Source organism: Bison bison, unplaced genomic scaffold (genome assembly GCF_000754665.1).
Source record: "Bison bison bison isolate TAMUID 2011002044 unplaced genomic scaffold, Bison_UMD1.0 scf7180017864244, whole genome shotgun sequence".
Classification (NCBI taxonomy): domain Eukaryota; kingdom Metazoa; phylum Chordata; class Mammalia; order Artiodactyla; family Bovidae; genus Bison; species Bison bison.
Genome location: NW_011494816.1, coordinates 2,995,949 through 3,014,121, shown reverse-complemented (window position 1 = coordinate 3,014,121; position 18,173 = coordinate 2,995,949). Strand labels below are relative to the sequence as shown.

The 18,173-nt window shown below is 38.1% G+C and overlaps 1 protein-coding gene across 1 annotated transcript in view; it reads left to right on the top strand.

Moving 5' to 3' along the window:
- The window catches only part of ZYG11B (zyg-11 family member B, cell cycle regulator), a 73,434-nt gene that overhangs the window by 10,375 nt on the left and 44,886 nt on the right, over positions 1 to 18,173 (top strand). The window contains exon 2 of the mRNA XM_010847167.1: positions 15,243 to 15,408. Within this exon, the coding sequence (XP_010845469.1) occupies positions 15,243 to 15,408 (166 nt within the window). The remainder of the gene's footprint in view (positions 1 to 15,242; positions 15,409 to 18,173) is intronic.

Here is an 18,173-nt window from a genome sequence, read left to right as displayed (position 1 = left end):
ACACACACACTGAGCATTTAATATATGCCAGAACTTGATGCTTTTGAACTGTAGTGTTGGAGAAGACTCTTGAAAAGTTCCTTGGACTGCAAGGAGATCCATCCAGTCCATCCTAAAGGAGATCAGTCCTTGGTGTTCATTGGAGGGACTGATGTTGAAGCTGAAACTCCAATACTTTGGCCACCTCATGCGGAAAGCTGACTCATTTGAAAAGACCCTGATGCTGGGAGGGATTGAGGGCAGGAGGAGAAGGGGACAACAGGATGAGATGGCTGGATGGCATCACCGACACAATGGTCGTGGGTTTGGGTGGACTCTGGGAGTTGGTGATGGACAGGGAGGCCTGGCGTGCTGTGGTTCATGGGGTCGCAGAGAATCTGACACAACTGAGCAACTGAACTGAACTGAGTCACTGTTCTAAGTGTCTTACACCTAAAATTTATTTATGGCAATAATCCTGTGATGTAGGTACTGTTATTGTGTGCTTTTATAGATCAGGAAACTGAGGTACAGGGAGATTAAGTACTCATGCCTAAAGTTACATCGTTTTGTAAGTGGTAGAGCTGGCATTTTAATCCAGGCAGGCTGACTTCCAAACCCACACTTTTCACCACAGTATTTATTACATAGTCCCTCAGAGAGACGTCAGTAAAACATTTATTTCTAATACTGAAATTGTCAAGTTTGTGATCTTTGTAGTCACCTGGTTATTGGTCCAATCTTTAGGAAAAAATCATCCGGGGATGTGGAAAAAACCAGTATCAGAGGCTTTGCCTTCTATTGGAGGCTCTATTAGTCCTAGGAACTTTTCAGGTAGGAGGTAAGATCTTGAATCTGATTCATGAATCATAACCGAGACAACTGCATAAAGCCAGGACCCTAACACCTAACATCACACCATTGGTGAAAACATAGACTAAAAAATATCTGTCTCATGGTGTAGGGAAACAAAGGAGCTTACTTGTCTTGACATGGTCTCTGGATGGGAATAGTCTCTCTCGAGAATTTACAGTCATGAACTTTCTGCCTTATGTGCCTGAAACTTGAACTTATATAACTTATGCAAGATCATGGTATTAAGTAGGAAGGGAACATTTACTGAGTAATTACACTGCCAGACATTGTGCTGGGGGCTTTAAAAGCAGTTTCTCACTTCACCCTGACAATAGCACCATGAGATAAGTACTAATATTATCCCCATTCTGCAAAGGATAGGACAGAGGATCAGAAAAGCTAAATAATTTGCAGTGTAACACTACTGAATTCAAATCAAGGTCGAGTATTCTTCCTGTTAAGCACAGGGTCTCTGGAAACATCATTTCATTTTTGTGCCTCAGCTTCCTTAACTGTGAAATGAAATTTGTAATATTTTTCCTTTTACTTCATAAGGTTATTATAGATATCAAATGATAATAAAGGATGTGAATTTGATTTTTTTTACTGTTAAGATACTGTTCCTGGTATCATCCATAAAGTATATTTTTCCTTTTAATTAATTAACCAAAAGAGAGACCTCATTATTTAATAGTTTTGAAATCCACAAGGTCTGTCTTGAGGAATTAAGGCAGTCTTACTATTTTTTTGTATCAGATGTTTCCTGAAGTAGTTTCTTGAGAAATATATTAATTCTGAGATGTCATCTAGTAACTTACTAATTCATTCAACAAATAAGTTATCTGATGCATTTTTTGGAACTTTAGGCCCTAAGTATAAAGGATGCCTGATCGATGAGGACTTCATTTTTTATCACTCCAGCAACAGTGGAAGCCCCAGTCTCCTCCAGCAGTAGACTACAGTTGCAATATGTAGTCAATCCCCAGTGTCCCCCACCTCCCCACTTGCTAGAAATGGGTAGACCACTGCTCAGAAAGCTGAAATGCTTCTTTGCCCTGACCCTGGTGACATAGTAACAGAGTGAAGCTTTTACCTATAGAAAACAAACCAACCAACAAATTATGTAACTAAGTCATGGGAAAGTGACTGAGTATGCCTCTAGCTGAATATTGCATAGATGACTAAATATGTCAAGAATGGAGAATATAAGGAAGAAAATTTTAAAAAATTAGGAAGATTAAAAGAAAGCCATGAGAAGATTAGGAAGAGCTAATGAGTATCAGCATGTGATTCCTCAAAGACTCCTTAGGAAGAAGTCTGTTCTTCTGTATGATACTTAGAAGTGTTGCAAATCTCCTACGACATATGTACAAATGTAGCTTATTGTAATTCCCGTAATTTGGAAAGGAGATTTGTACTCAATGCTTCAGCATTGTTGTATTGAGATGATGGTACTTTTTTTTATTGTTACTAGTTTTGTATCTTAATTGTAAATTATCATTGACTTAATCTAGTGTGTGGTTATATATATATTTGTACTAAAAGAACTTTTGACATAAAAGTTTCCAGATTTAGACTTCGACAGTGTTTTGTAACTTGAATAGGAAACATCCATTTTTCTTGGTGAAGCAAATGTCGGTAAAATTCCCTTGTAGTGATATTGTTAATATGGTTTTGCGTTGGAACTTGGGAACCAGGAGGGATGGATAGGCTATGAGGTTTTTTTGCCCCACTTATGTGGATCTTAGACAAAAAGCATTTGAGAACTACTAACTTTCCTTGAATTTGTAGTCTTGAGAGGGAGACGGCCATCTAAACAAGTAAAAATTATACAGTGGATGATTGTAATAGAACTGTTTAGAGAATGTCATGTGATTGTATCAGTTGTATTTTGGGATATGAGGAACAGCTTCATGGAGCAGTGGACATGTGTCCTGGCTCTTGTAGTATTGGTAGGAATTTGATAGATGAGAGGAAGAGAAGGGTATTCTCAGGAGAGAGGACAGCATGTATTGAGAAAGGTAGGCATGACTGACTACCACTGGTGACATTTCTTCTCTGAACCTCAGCTTCTTCAACAAAGATAATCTCTTTCTCCTTACTTTATAGAATCATAATAATGATTGTTTTCAAAAGACTTAGTATTCATTTAAAATTATTTTTGATTGCACTGGGTCTTCGTTGTTGCACACAGGCTTTGTCTAGTCTTGGTGAGCAGGGGTCACTCTCTGGTTGCAGCATGCGGGCTTTTCTTTGCAGTGGCTTCTCTTGTTGCAGAGCACGGGCTCTAGGTGCTCAGGGGCTCAGTAATTGCGGCTCATGGGCTCTAGAGCGCAAGCTTGGTAGTTGTGGCACATGGATTTAGTTGCCCTGCAGCATGTGGGATCGTCCCAGAATAGGGATTGACTGGTGTCCTGTGCGTTGCAAGGTAGATTGTTAACCACTGGACTACTGAAAAGACGTTATAAATCGAAGAGTTAGACAGCTGTTTAATGATGAAGGTGTGGACCTACATCTTGGCTCTTGTAGCATGAGCTGTTAGTGTCATTATTACTTTTTTTTCCTTTTCCTCATTTGAAAGCCTTCTGTGTCTCCAGGGAGGCCTGGCGTGCTGCGGCTTATGGGGTCGCAAAGAGTCAGACATGACTGAGCGACTGAACTGTGTCTCCCTGAGGTATCATCTCAAGACCTCTCTTAACCTCCTTTCAGTCCAGTTGTTCTTTATTTTTGTTGTTCTTTTCTTTTGTTGTTCCTTCAAGATTCTACTTTGTGGCATCTAAAGACAGGAGCAGAAGAGAAGATACATGTTTGTCTAACTAGCTTTAATAGCAGGAAAAATTCTTTAATTGTTTATGTATAACTAAACTATGATCCATGTTGTTTAGCCTCAGAGCAGTGTCATAATCTATGGAATATAATCCTTCAGCCAAAAAGTCATTTAGTAATAACTCAAGAGTCTTTATTTGCAAAATGTTTGGACAGCTGAAATAGAACAGAGTTCACAGATATATTTCTTAAAATTTCTTTTTTATTTCCTATTTACTTCCCTTTATATACATCATAATCGTCCCCCTGCCTTTCCCCTGAAACCCTTCTCAAGATGCCCTTTTCAACCCAGTCCATCACTGTTAGATGGTAAAACCTCAGAAATGTAAGACTGCATAGGGAAAGGGTGTAGGAGCAGTGGTGAGAAGTTACATTATGACCAATTTAGGAAAAATAAAAATGTGTGTGTGTACCATGTATATGGGTTTCCCTGGTAGCTCAGCTGGTAAAGAATCTGCCTGCAATGCAGGAGGCCCCGGTTTGATTCCAGGGTCCAGAAGATCCCCTGGAGAAGGGATAGGTTACCTACTCCAGTATTCGTGGGCTTCCCTGGTGGCTCAGTTGGTAAAGAAACCACCTGCAATTCAGGAGACCTGGATTTGATCTGGGTTGGGAAGATCCCCTGGAGGAGGCCATGGCAACCTGCTCTAGTATTCTTGCCTGGAGAATCCCCTATGGACAGAGGAGCCTGGTGGGCTGCAGTCCATGAGGTCTCAAAGAGTCGAACATGACTGAGCGACTAAGCACAGCACAGCATGTATATTTTTATTCATAATTAATATAATTTTAATTATATGTATAATTAAATGTAAAAGGTCTATTATAAAGTCTAATATAAAAGGTCTGTTCTTACTAGTTTGAATACATATATTGAAAAGTATGACTATATTGATAAAATATACACTGATTTTTGGTTATTTTGAAGTATTTGAAAAGCACAAATGTGAACACAGTTCTTTTTTTTCAACATTTTCACAAGTTTTTGCTTTTTTTTCTCTTATTTTTAATAACGGATACTTTTAGGGACTTCCCTCATGGTCCAGTGACTAAGACTCTGTGCTCCCAGAGCAGGGGACCAGGTTTGATCCCTGGTCAGGGAACTAGATCCCACATGCTGCAACTAAAACCCAGTCCAGTCAAATAAATAAATAAAAATGAATCTTATTTTTTAAAAAATGATAATTTGATACATTTAGAAGACCATAGAAAACATTTATGTAAGCCCTGAAACATAGTAAACAAACGTCTAAAAACCAGCATCCAACGTAAGAAATAGAGGATAACCACTGCCAGTTTTTCCTCTGCGTGCCCCATTCTTCTATGCTACTTCCACCCACCCCCACCGTCCTTTTTAATTTTAAATCTTTCCCTTGCCTATAGGTTTACTATAACATATTGTTTAGTTTAGAAGTAGCTATATAATCTTCTGAAATTTGCTCAGTCATGTCCGACTCTTTGTGACCCATGGACATTACAGTCCATGGAATTCTCCAGGTCAGAATACTGGAGTGGCTAGCCGTTCCCTTCTCCAGGGGATCTTCGCAACCCAGGGATCAAACCCAGGTCTCCTGCATTGCAGGCTGATTCTTTACCAGCCGAGCCACAAGGGAATCCTAATCCTATGCCTGTATAGATGTTTAGTTGAGCTCTTGCTGCATATACAGTTTTTGTTTAGCTTAGATTAACTTGATTCTTAGCATTTTACTGTCTTTAACCAACAAGGATCTACTGTGTAGCACATGAAACTCTGTGTTATGTGCCAGCCTGGATGGGAAGGGGGTTGGGGGAAGAATGGATACATGTATATGTATGTCCCTTAGCTCTTTAATTGGCTATATCCAAATAGAAAGTAAAAAGTTTGAAGTTTGAAAAAAAAAAACAAAAACAGAAAAACTTAGCCCAAGCAAACTCAAAGGTATTTGATTATAGCTCAAGAAAACTTGAATTCTGAACAAAAATTATTACTCTACTACTGGAGAAATTCATTTAAGAATTCACATAACACATATCTAAGTAAACTTTTTTTCCAGAAATGAAGTGTAGAGACAAAAAATAAAAATAGTTTTGACATTGTATCCTTCTCACACATATACATAACTGAAATTGAATAACTTTTCTTTGTTTCATCATTTCAGAATAAAATGTGAAAAAGATACTTTAAAGACTGGGTTCTAAAAAAGAGTTATTCATAAACATATTATTATGAAATTATCTATATAGTTGATATACCATAATTTGCTTGCCATTTCCCCCCTATTTTAGAATTTGTATATGTATTTTAGCGGGGAGGTTAGAAAAACTGTGAATAAGTCTCTTTGTGTAAATTCCTTTGTTAATATCTCTGGTTATCCCTCCCCCCCTTTTTTTTTTAAATTTTTTCTTTTTTGTTCCTGGTAAATTCTTAGATGAGGTCCTGGATCCAGGGACTGGGTGTTTTTGAGATTGCAATTAAGTCTTTTACATCCAGAGAAATTGTGACAATTTATACTTTGAGCAGCAGTATTTGAGAGGACCAATCTGGATATACTTGATTTGAATGATTCACAATGTCAGGATTTTATCCAGTTCCAGAAAACACCATGTTAACAAAAAAAATTAAAGAGCTGTGCTGTTCTTTCAGACTGGTGTTATTTTTCCTGTTTTCCATAGGGTGTTTTTTCAGCCAGTGTTGAGGGACCACGTCATTCTGCCTGCTGTACATGTGATAGTTAATTACAGGGCTTAGTTATCCTGTCTGATCACTCCTCTGAGAATTTATCTCTTCTGTGACTCAGCTGTCACCAGTAGGGGGTGATATTTAAATCTGTATATTCAGCTCAGTTCTTTCACAGAAGCATTTTTAGTTCCTTTTCTGTACTTGCCTAAGCAGACAGACTTTTCACAGCCATAACAAATTACCTTGAAGAAATAAGTCTTTGCCTTGTCTTCTTTTCAGTCTTGTTAGTGAGATCATGGGAGTATTAATTCCTATTTCATTTTTTATTTTCTAACTTTTTGAGGACAATTTCAGACTTACAGAAAGTTGCAGAAATAACATGAATTCTCGTATAGACATTCACCCAAATCCTCCAAATGTTAGCATTTTATCTTGTGTGCTTATCTGTGCTATGTCTACGCACACACAGACACACACACACATTTGGTTAATGACTACTTTAAATCTTGGAGTTTGTTTTATTTTAAAACCTCAGCTTCTCTGTCTTCCACCCTTTTCCCTCCTTCATCTGACAGCACTCTATGGAATAGGAAAAATTAGAACTAAATATGTTGTTGGAGAAGGAAATGGCAACCCACTCCAGTGTTCTTTCCTGGAGAATCCCAGGGACAGAGGAGCCTGGTGGGTTGCTGTCTATGGGGTCGCACAGAGTCGGACACGACTGAAGTGACTTAGCAGCAGCAGCAGCAGCAGCAGATCCTTGTTTACCTTTTTAGTTATTACCAAAGCTGTGGGCCTGTGGAGTTGATTTCCACTCTTAGTTATTGATGATGCTAAAATTTGTAACTTTTTTTTTTTTTTCAAATAAATGGTCAATTTTTATAAATCATAAAAAAAAAAAAAAGAATTAAATATGTTGGTTCAAGGCCTAATTCTGCTACATTTTTAACTCGATGAACTTGGGTGCATTGTTCTTTCTGATCTCCAGTATCCTCATATACAAAGTAGCGTCTATTACACCAGCTCCACAAGTCTGCTGTGAGGGCCAAATATATGTCAAAAGGATTCTGTAGGAATGCTGGTCAATCCAGAGAACACTCAGGCATCTAGGAGAGTGCCAGGCATTATGCTGCTGCTGCTGCTAAGTCGCTTCAGTTGTGTCCGACTCTACGACCCCAAAGATGACAGCCCACCAGGCTCTGCTGTCCCTGGGATTCTCCAGGCAAGAACACTGGAGTGGGTTGCAATTTCCTTCTCCAATGCATGAAAATGAAAAGTGAAAGTGAAGTCGCTCAGTTGTGTCTGACTCTGTGCGACCCCATGGACTGCAGCCCACCAGGCTCCTCTGTTCATGGGATTTTCCAGGCATTATGCTAGGTACTGGGAATTCAGAAATCAGCACCTGTTTGCTGTTTGGTCACTTACTGCATCTTGTCAATTCTTCAAATTGTTTTTCACTTTGGATTTTTTCCCCCCATTTTTTTTGCTTCTGCCGTAATCCACAGCATTATCACCACTTGTGTGAGTCACTGTAAAAACCAGCTGGTCCCCAAGTTGTTTTTTGGCATTTATGTCAGTGCCAAACTAATAATTGTTCTGAGGTATGGTATAGTATGGGCTTCCCAGGTGGCTCAGTGGTAAAGAAACCACCTGCCAATGCTGGGGCTCTGGGAGACTCAGGTTTGATCACTGAGTGGGGAAGATCCCTGGAGGAGGAAATGGCTACCCACTCCAGTATTCTTGCGGGATAATCCCATGAACAAAAGAGCCTGGTAGGCTACCATCCATGGGGTCTCAAAGAGTCGGACAGACTGTAGCAACTGAGCACGTGGTGTGCGTGGGTGCGTGTGTGGTGTCACTTCAGTGGTGTCAGACTCTTTGCCACCCTATGGATGGTAGATCACCAGGCTCCTCTGTCTGTTGGATTCTCCAGGCAAGAATACTAGAGAAGATTGTCATTTCCTTCTCCAGGGGATCTTCCTGACCCAGAGATTGAACCCATGTCTCTCATATTATAGTGGAAAAGGTATAGACTTCATAATAAGAAGATCTAGGGTTACATTTTTGCCCCACTTCTTACAAATAGTGTGACTCTGGGCAAATCTCTTTACCACTATTCGAATTTGAACTCTTTCTCTTTTAACAGGTAAATATCAGGGAGTGTTCTAGGTGCTAAGGATATACAAAAAGGGTTAATATGTTCCTTGAACTTGAAGAGCATCATGATCTAGTAGGGTAGACAGATACTGTCATAAATAACTATGGAGTAACAAATTATAAAAGAAACTGGCTTTGGAGTCATATATAAAGAGCAGCTTGCTGCTGCTAAGTCACTTCAGTTGTGTCCGACTCTGTGTGACCCCATAGACGGCAGCCACCAGGATCCCCCGTCCCTGGGATTCTCCAGGCAAGAACACTGGAGTGGGTTGCCATTTCCTTCTCCAATGCATGAAAGTGAAAAGTGAAAGTGAAGTCGCTCAGTCTTGTCTGAAATTTAGTCTTTGAACTGTGTGGGTTACCTTATGATCCAAACGAAATCAGACTTGACCTCCTCTCCCTCCTGCTTTTTTTCTAGTAGGAGCTTTGTTTTTGCCTTGCCTGGAGTGTGCCTAATTGGTGAAGGGAAAAATCTCCCTGAGCAGGAATTTTCAAGAGATGAATTGTTTAGACACCGAATTTCAGCTTCTGCTTTATCCTTTCTTTGTTGTCCTGTGCTGCTGTTGTCTGTTTTAAAATAAAGGGAATTCCCTGGAAATCCTAGTGATTAGAAGGTGCTTTCACTTTTCACCATAGCCGAGGTTCAATCCCTGGTTGGGGAACTCATGCCTTGATGCAGCCAAAAATAATAATAATAAAATTAAAATTACTGATCTCTCAATACTTCTGTGTTAGCTAAAAATCCTGGAATTTGGGGAATCACAGATGGCAGTATAGTTTTTGGAGGAGATCTCAGATCACCTGAGTACAGTTGTAGTTTTGTCACTGGCTTGATATATATAACCTCTCTGTTGTTTTTCTTTAAATGGAGATGATTTTCCTTGTTCCCATCACATAACTGCTTTCAGTATCAGGCGAGATAACATATTTAGAATTTGTATATAAAGCTGAAAGATAGTATATTATGCTGGATAAGGGCATAGGCTCTTAGAGCTACATTTCCTGGGTCTGAATCCTGACTCTGACCCTTGCAAGCTGTGTTTCCAGGCATACTGCCATTATTCTGAGTTCTTTTGATCCTATTTATCTCATTTGAATCCTCACAACAACTTTATGAAGTAGGCATTATTATTACCTGCATTATAAGATGAGAAAACTGAGGAGCAGAAAGTTTAGATAGCTTGTGTAATGTCACACAGTTAGCAAATGAAAAGTTGGGATTTGCACTCTAGTTCCAAAGCCCAGGTAATGAACTATTAGGCACATGTACTTCCCAATAGAAGAGCAGCTGACTAGAACAGTCTTTTTATGCTTGCTAATAGGAATTATAGAGATCAGGTGAAGTTTTCTCTGAAAAGGAAAAATTTGTGGGGGTGAAAAAATGTTTTTGTTTGTGAACATATTTTATCAATTGGAAAAAAATTTTTAGAATGATTAATTCAGTATTCTAAATGTTCATATATTACTTCCTTAGGTTTGTTCTGTTAAAATGACTTCTAAAAATTATGTGCTCAAAAAAAAAAAAAAATTATGTGCTCAGAGAGTTCATGTCTCGTCTCTGACAGTTACCCAACTTTCATTCATTTTCTTTTGTAAAATAAATAGATTATTTTGAAACTTACCAACTGAGGTCAAAGGGTAGCTTGTTTCATCTGGGTGATGAATTATAGACACTTAGAAAGATGGTACAGTGAAGAGTAGAAAAAGCAGGAAGAATTCATACTTACAACACAGGAAGTAAGACAGAAAATGCAAAATTCTATGAGGCAGAAGTTGAATTTGAAGAATTACTTCCTCTAAACTTTTCTTATGTGTTCTAGCTACCTCTGGCTGCAGAGAAGACAGAGGTATATGACCTTTGCTACAGATGGTCCTATGCCCAGGTAAAAATAAAAGGTTTATTAACATGGAAGAAAAGAAGAACAAATTTCATGGTTGGTAGCTCACAGCCTCTGTTACATTGGGCCAACCATTTAACTTTTGTGAAGTCTGTTTTCTCATCTTATAAATAATATCTTTGTTGTCCACTTTACTCAGTTATTACAATATCAAATGTGTCCATGTGAAAGCACTTTGTAAACTGTAAAATATGTAATTTTAAATAACTTTTAATTCTAGAAATCACATGGTATATAGAAAATTAGATTTATTCATATAAGATCAGTTTAGTTCAGTTCAGTTGCTCAGTCATGTCCGACTCTTTGCGACCCCATGGACTGCAGCATGCCAGGCCTCCCTGTCTATCACCAACTCCCAGAGTTTACTCAAACTCATGTCCATTGAGTTGGTGATGCCATCCAACCATCTTATCCTCTGTCATCCCCTTCTCACCCCGCCTTCAATCTTTCCCAGCATCAGGGTCTTTTCCAATGAGTCAGTTCTTCGCATCAGGTGGCCAAAGTATTGGAATTTTATCTTCAACATCAGTCCTTCCAATGAATATTCAGGACTGATTTCCTTTAGAATGGGCTGGTTGGATCTCCTTGCAGTCTAAGGGACGCTCAAGAGTCTTCTCCAACACCACAGTTCAAAAGCATCAATTCTTCAGCGCTCAGCTTTCTTTATAGTCCAACTCTCACATCCATACATGACCACTGGAAAAACCATAGCTTTGACTAGATGGACCTTTGTTGCAAAGTAATGTCTCTGCTTTTTAATATGCTGTCTAGGTTGGTCATAACTTTCCTTCCAATGAGCAAGTGTCTTTTAATTTCATGGCTGCAGTCACCATCTGCACTGATTTTGGAGCCCCCCAAAATAAAGTCTGTCACTGTTTCCGTTGTTTCCCCATCTATTTCCCATGAAGTGATGGGACCGGATGCCATAATCTTAGTTTTCTGAATGTTGAATTTTAAGCCAACTTTTTCACTCTCCTCTTTCACTTCCATCAAGAGGCTCTTTAGTCCTTCTTCACTTTCTGCCATAAGGGTGGTGTCATCTGCATATCTGAGGTTATTGATATTTCTCCCGGCAATCTTGATTCCAGCTTGTGCTTCATCCAGCCCAGCGTTTCTCATGATGTACTTAGCATATAAGTTAAATAAGCAGGGTGATAATATACAGCCTTGACATATTCCTTTTCCTATTTGGAACCAGTCCACTGTTCCATGTCCAGTTCTAACTGTTGCTTCCTGACCTGCATACAGATTTCTCAAGAGGCAGGTCATACCATATAAAATAACCGATAGCAATTTACCCAGAGTTAACGACTGTTAATATTTTGATGTATTTATTTCAGTTTTATATTTATAGTTTTGTAAACTAATTTTTGTGATAACTTTATTGATATATAATTCACATACGATTCAGTTCACCCATTTGAAGTGTACCCAATTCAGTGGTTTTTAAGTTACTAATAGTTGTGCAAATACATAATCAATTTCAGAATATTTTCAAATATTTCAACATTTCAGTTTCAGAAACAAGCTATGTACCCATTAGCGTTTTCTTCTCATTTTCCTACAACTCTTCCTCTCCATTAGCTCTAGGCATCCACTAATCTTTCTGTCTGTATAGATTTGCCTATTTTGGACATTCCACATAAATGGAATTCTGCTTTATATGGTCTTTTGTGACCGGCTTCTTTCATTTAGTATAATGTTTTTGAGACCCATCTGTGATTCCATTGTGTAAATATACCATATTTTGCTTATCCAGTCATAAATTGATGATATTAGGCCATTTCCACTTTTCATCTATTATGAATAAAGCTTTTATAAACATTTATGTTCAAGTTTTGTGTAACATACGTTTTCATTTCTCTTAAGTATATACTTAGTGGAATTGCAAGGTTATATGGCAATTGATAGATTTTTAAAGAAGTTTAATTTATTCTTGGCTGTGCTGGGTCTTTATTGCTGTGTGGGCTTTTCTCTCGTGGAGAGCACAGTTGTGGAGCCTGGGCTTCTCATTATGGTGGCTTCTCCTGTTGCAGGCTCTACAGGGCACGGGCTTCAGTAGCTGTGATATGTGCATCTCCTGGGCTCTAGAGGGCAGGCTGCATAGTTGTGGTGCATGGGCTTAGTTGCTCTGCAGCAAGTGGGATCTTCCCAGATCAGGGATTGAACCCATGTCTCCTGCACTGGCAGGAGTCTTCACCACTGAGCCACCAGGGAAGCTCCTGCTAGATTGTTTTCCAAAGTGGCCGTACCACTTTACATTTCCACTTGCAGGGTACGAGAGTTCCAGTTTCTTCACATCTTCACCAACACTTGTTTTTATCTGTCTTTTGGTTATAGCCTTAATAGTGTGAGATATTACTTCATTGTAATTTTGATTTGCATTTTTCTGGTAACTAATGATGTTGCATGTCTTTCATGTGACTCTTGGTCATTTGTATTTCTTTGGAGAAATGTCCATTTAGACCTTTGCCTGTCTTTGAGTTGTCTTTTTATAATTGAGTTGTAAGAATTATTTGTATAATCTAGATACAAATCCCTTAACAGATACATGATTTGCAAATATTTTCTCCCATTTTTTGGGGTTTTCTTTTCACTTTCTTGATGATGACCTTTGATGCAAAAGTTTTTTTGTTTTTATGAAGTCTAGTTTATCTGCTTTTTTCTTTGGTTGTTTGTGCTTTTGATGTCATATCTAAGAAGTCATTCACCAATTCAAAGTCAGGAAGGATTATACCAATGTTTTCTTCTAAGAAGCTAACAGTTTTAACTTTTACCTTTGGGCCTTTGATCTATTTTGAGTTAATTTTTATATGTGCTTTGAGGAAGGGCCCCATGTTCATCCTTTTGCATGTAGACGTCCAGTTATCCCAGCACTGTTTGTTGAAAAGCCTGGTTTTTTTTCCCATTGAATTGTCTTGACAGCCTTGTTTAAATCAACTGACCATAAATATGAGAGTTTATTTCTGATATTTCAGTTCTATCTCATTGATTTATGTGTCTCTTTTTATGCCAGTACCATACTGCTTTGTTTACTGTAGCTTTATAGTAAGCTTTAAAACTGACAAGTGTGTCTTCCAACTTTGTTGTTCTTTTCAGAGATTGTTTCAGTTATTCTAGGTCCATTGTATTTCCATATGACTTTTAGGTCAGTTTGTTAATTTCTGCAAAAAAAGAATCTGGAATTTTGGTAGGGATTGTACTGAATCTGTAGATCAATTTAAAAATATTATCTTCTGGTCCATGAATATGAATGGATGACTTTTATCAGGTTGAGGATGTTCTATAAACTATGTATTTTAAAAAACTTACCTTGTATTATGAATATTTTCATATTTGAGTAATATATCTTTGAACTATAATTTTTAATGGCTGCATATTATTCAGCCATTAAAATGTCACATGTGTAGTATCAGTTTAATATGGTTAAGAGTTATGTTCCTCAGTCATATTTTTTTTAAGATATTTTTATTTATTTATTTGGCTGCATCAGGTCTTCATTGTGGCAGGGATTGAACCTGGCTCGCCTGCATTGGGAGCTTGGAGTCTTATCCACTGGCCCACCAGAGAAGTCCCCCTAAGTCAGTTTTTAATTTGAAGTTACACTTTGTCAGTTACTATGTGTAGAATACTTAGATGTTACTTTTCTGAGCCAGTTTTCAGTTAGGCAAAAATGAAAATAATGCTTCACTACTTAGTAAAGTAGGGGTGAGGAATGACTGAAATAATGGATCAGATCAGATCAGTCGCTCAGTCGTGTCCGACTCTTTGCGACCCCATGAATTGCAGCATGCCAGGCCTCCCTGTCCCTCAGCAACTCCCGGAGTTCACTCAGACTCACATCCATCGAGTCAGTGATGCCATCCAGCCATCTCATCCCTTGTCGTCCCCTTCCCCTCCTGCCCCCAATCCCTCCCAGCATCAGAGTCTTTTCCAATGAGTCAACTCTTTGAATGAGGTGGCCAAAGTACTGGAGTTTCAGCTTTAGGATCATTCCCTCCAAAGAACTCCCCTTCAGAATGGACTGGTTGGATCTCCTTGCAGTCCAAAGGACTCTCAAGAGTCTTCTCCAACACCACAGTTCAAAAGCATCAATTATTCGGCGCTCAGCGTTAAACTCTCAGCAGAGTCATACAGAAAGCACCTAATGGATGGTAGCTGCTATAATTATATTTTAGTTATATTACTGTTATTAGGGACCTTAAAGAGTGTTTATTTCTGTAATCAAAACCCTTATACTTAAATCTTTGTGCTTATTTGATTAGTTCTGTATTCCTCAGATTGGAATAAACTGGGTTAACCTTTTTCTTTTTTGAGGGTAACACATATAGCACATTCTTTCCTCCAAATGAACTGATCATATTTGAACTGTTAGGTTGGGATGGGAATTTTGTGGGAGGTCAAGTTGGAAAGTAAACTGAGGCTAGATTTTGGAAGGACTCGGGCATCATCAGTCTAACAATATAAGATTTTTTTCTTTTGTGTTCAGGCCCATGCATCCCACTGATGTTTTGAGCAGTAGAGTGTCCTGGGATGGTAATTTAGGAAGATTAATCCGTTGTGCCATCTTCCCTAACCATCCTTGACTGATTAGGATACCTTGCTGTATGTTTACATGACTACCCAATATATCCTATACTATAGTATATAATAGACTTTTAGTAAAAATGTGTTTAAATGTTTCTCTTCTCCTGCGTCTTGAGAACATGGATCATATAGTGTATTCCCACTGCCTAACATGGTATCTTGCACATGGTAGACACTTGAGTAAAAGTACTTGTTGAGCAAGTAAATGAATCTTTTGTTCTCTACTTTTCTGGAAACTAACTTGTTGGCTTTGGTTTTCCCTTTGTTTCTTCCTGGGATCCAAGGAGGAGGCATCTCCTTATTCCTTACTTGATATCTGCTTGAATTTCCTGACTACTCACCTTGAGAAGTTCTGCTCAGCAAGACAAGATGGAACATTGTGTCTGCAGGAACCTGGAGTATTCCCACAGGAGGTGGCTGATCGGCTACTTCAGACCATGGCTTTTCATGGTAATAAATAAACAGAGGAAACAAAAATTATGCCCTTTAAATTAGCATTGGATTTTGAAGTGCTGCTGTGGCCATTTAATTATTTTCATAGAAATAACAGAAAAGCCTAATTGAGGAAAAGGAATTCATTTATTTTTGCCTACCTTGCTACTTATGGCATAATTTAAGTAAGCATTTTCTTTTCTAACCTGGCAAGCCCTTTTTTTTGTTTGTTTCTTCTATTTTGTTGTTATGAGAAGCTGTTCCCATGGCAAAAATAACTTCTCTCCCAAAATAGCAGTTTGGAAGTCTGCTGGTCTAAAATACCTTACAGGGTTATTTGGCAGCAAGAAAATCAATAAATGTTATAATGGAAAAGCTAGTTTATGCTTTTGATCTTTGAAACGGGAAATCATAGCTAATGTATTACTTCTGTCTTCAAAAACAAATTCTGAAAATAAATTGTGAAAGATTTATCTGTGAAATTCTGATTATGCACAATATATTGAGAATTTTGTTACCTACGTGTAAGTTCTAAGTTGAAAGAGATTCCATCCCTTTATATATTTAGGGTGTGTAAACTCTTACAAGTAAGAAATACAATTTTTTCCACAACTATAAAATAGAATAAATATGGCAATAGTGATAATTATCATTTATGAATTGCCTCTTCCATGTAATATTAATGCCAGGCATTTTATACTTTTCTTGAATTTTCTCAAAAACTTATAAGGTAGCTACTTTTGTCCTATTCATATACAGATAAGGAAACTGAGGTTCAGAGAAGTAACTTGTTAAGAGTTACACTGCTAGTAAATGATAGAGTCCTGGTTCAAATGCAGATCTGTTTTATTCTAAATCAGTTTTCTTTTCACTGCCACACAACCTTCCTACTCCTACATTAGAGGAGGTGTTGCTCCCCTGGATAGCCGATAATGGTATACATACTTTTGCTGTGACTTTAAATATATATACCCACACATATATTCAAATATGTTTATAGTTGTTATATTTTATTAAATATAGGGACTATAAGGGACTTCCCAGGTGGCTCAGTGGTAAAGAATCCACCTGCCAGTGCAGGAGGTGCAGGAAACTCGGTTCAGTCCCTGGGTTGGGAAGATCCTCTGGAGGAAGAAATGGCACCCACTCCAGTATTCTTGCCTGTAAAATTCCATGGACTGGGAAGCCTGGTGGGCTACAGTCCATGCCAGTTGCAAAAGAGCCAGACACGACTGAGCAAGTGAACACACATACACAAATACATAAATTTATTATATATACTTAAAGTCACAGCAAAAGTATATCCCATTATCTGATATGTGTGTGTGTGTGTGTCTATAGACAGAGCACACACAAATGCAGATAGTGCATTCGAAGGAAGGGTGGGAGGAAGAAGATGTCTGCATTCCTTGGTTTTCACTAAAGTTGCTCAAGTCTGTAGTCTCTTTGGATTCTTCCAACTGCTGAAGGAATGAGGGTAAATTTCAATAGGTATTATCCACATTTAAGTTAAAGATCCCTTACAAATGAGATTTAAAAGGTTGTGGTAGTGCTAGCATTTCTTTCTGGTCTCAGTTTAATGATTACACTTAGCAAGTTCAGTTTAAATATTTGTACATATAACTAGTCTTATAAATCAAAAGAATAAATGTTAACTGAAGTTTTAACTTTTCCATATTCCTTTGGAAATATAACTATTGTTAATTAATAATAGCAGCTAACATTTGTTGAATGCTTATTATATACCAGGCACTGGTGAATGCTTTATATGAATAAAATAATGAAAGTAGTTTTTAAGTACATATAACTTAATAATTGTCTTCCAGAGTATGTCTTTGAGAAGCTATATGCTTGATCAGAATGTGTTTTCTATCAGTTTTCTTCAAATTGAGTTCAAATGAGGAAAGTGAGGATCAAGAGAAACAGTGTGCTGCCCCATTTGTGTTTCCCCCATGTGATTACCTATCTTATTCATCACATGCACAGATTATTTAATCTCTTTGTAAAAATCATATCCACCTTCAAACAGTCAAGAGTGGATACTGCTAATAGTACTGCAAAAGAAAAATCTCTGGACTGCTAGGGAATTCCTTATGAATGCTCTCAAAATTGCTAGTATAAGTCTTCTAATAGTGCAATGATTTTAGAAAATAATTCATTTAAAAAAATTTACTTATTTACTCAATTCAAGGGATTAATGATATTGGTAGCAGTCCTTATTAAAATAAGCCTGATACTAAAGAGTTTTACTTACTTGATTCTATAATTCTCTTGTTATACTCTTTGCTCACTGTATCTGTTGTCTCAATGCTAAAAGTTTTCCAGGAAATGTGTGCATAAGATCTAGAAATCAGAATAAGAATTTTACCATCTAAAAACATAATGCCATTTCAGTTCAGTTCAGTCGCTCAGTCGTGTCTGACTCTGCGACCCCATGAATCGCAGCACGCCAGGTCTCCCTGTCCATCACCAACTCCTGGAGTTCACTCAGACTCACGTCCATCAAGTCAGTAACGCCATTGAGCCATCTCATCCTCTGTCGTCCCCTTCTCCTCCTGCCCCCAATCCCTCCCAGCATCAGAGTCTTTTCCAATGAGTCAACTCTTCGTATGAGGTGGCCAAAGTACTGGAGTTTCAGCTTCAGCATCATTCCCTCCAAAGAAATCCCAGGGCTGATCTCCTTCAGAATGGACTGGTTGGATCTCCTTGCAGTCCAAGGGACTCTCAAGAGTCTTCTCCAACACCACAGTTCAAAAGTATCAATTTTTTGGCACTCAGCCTTC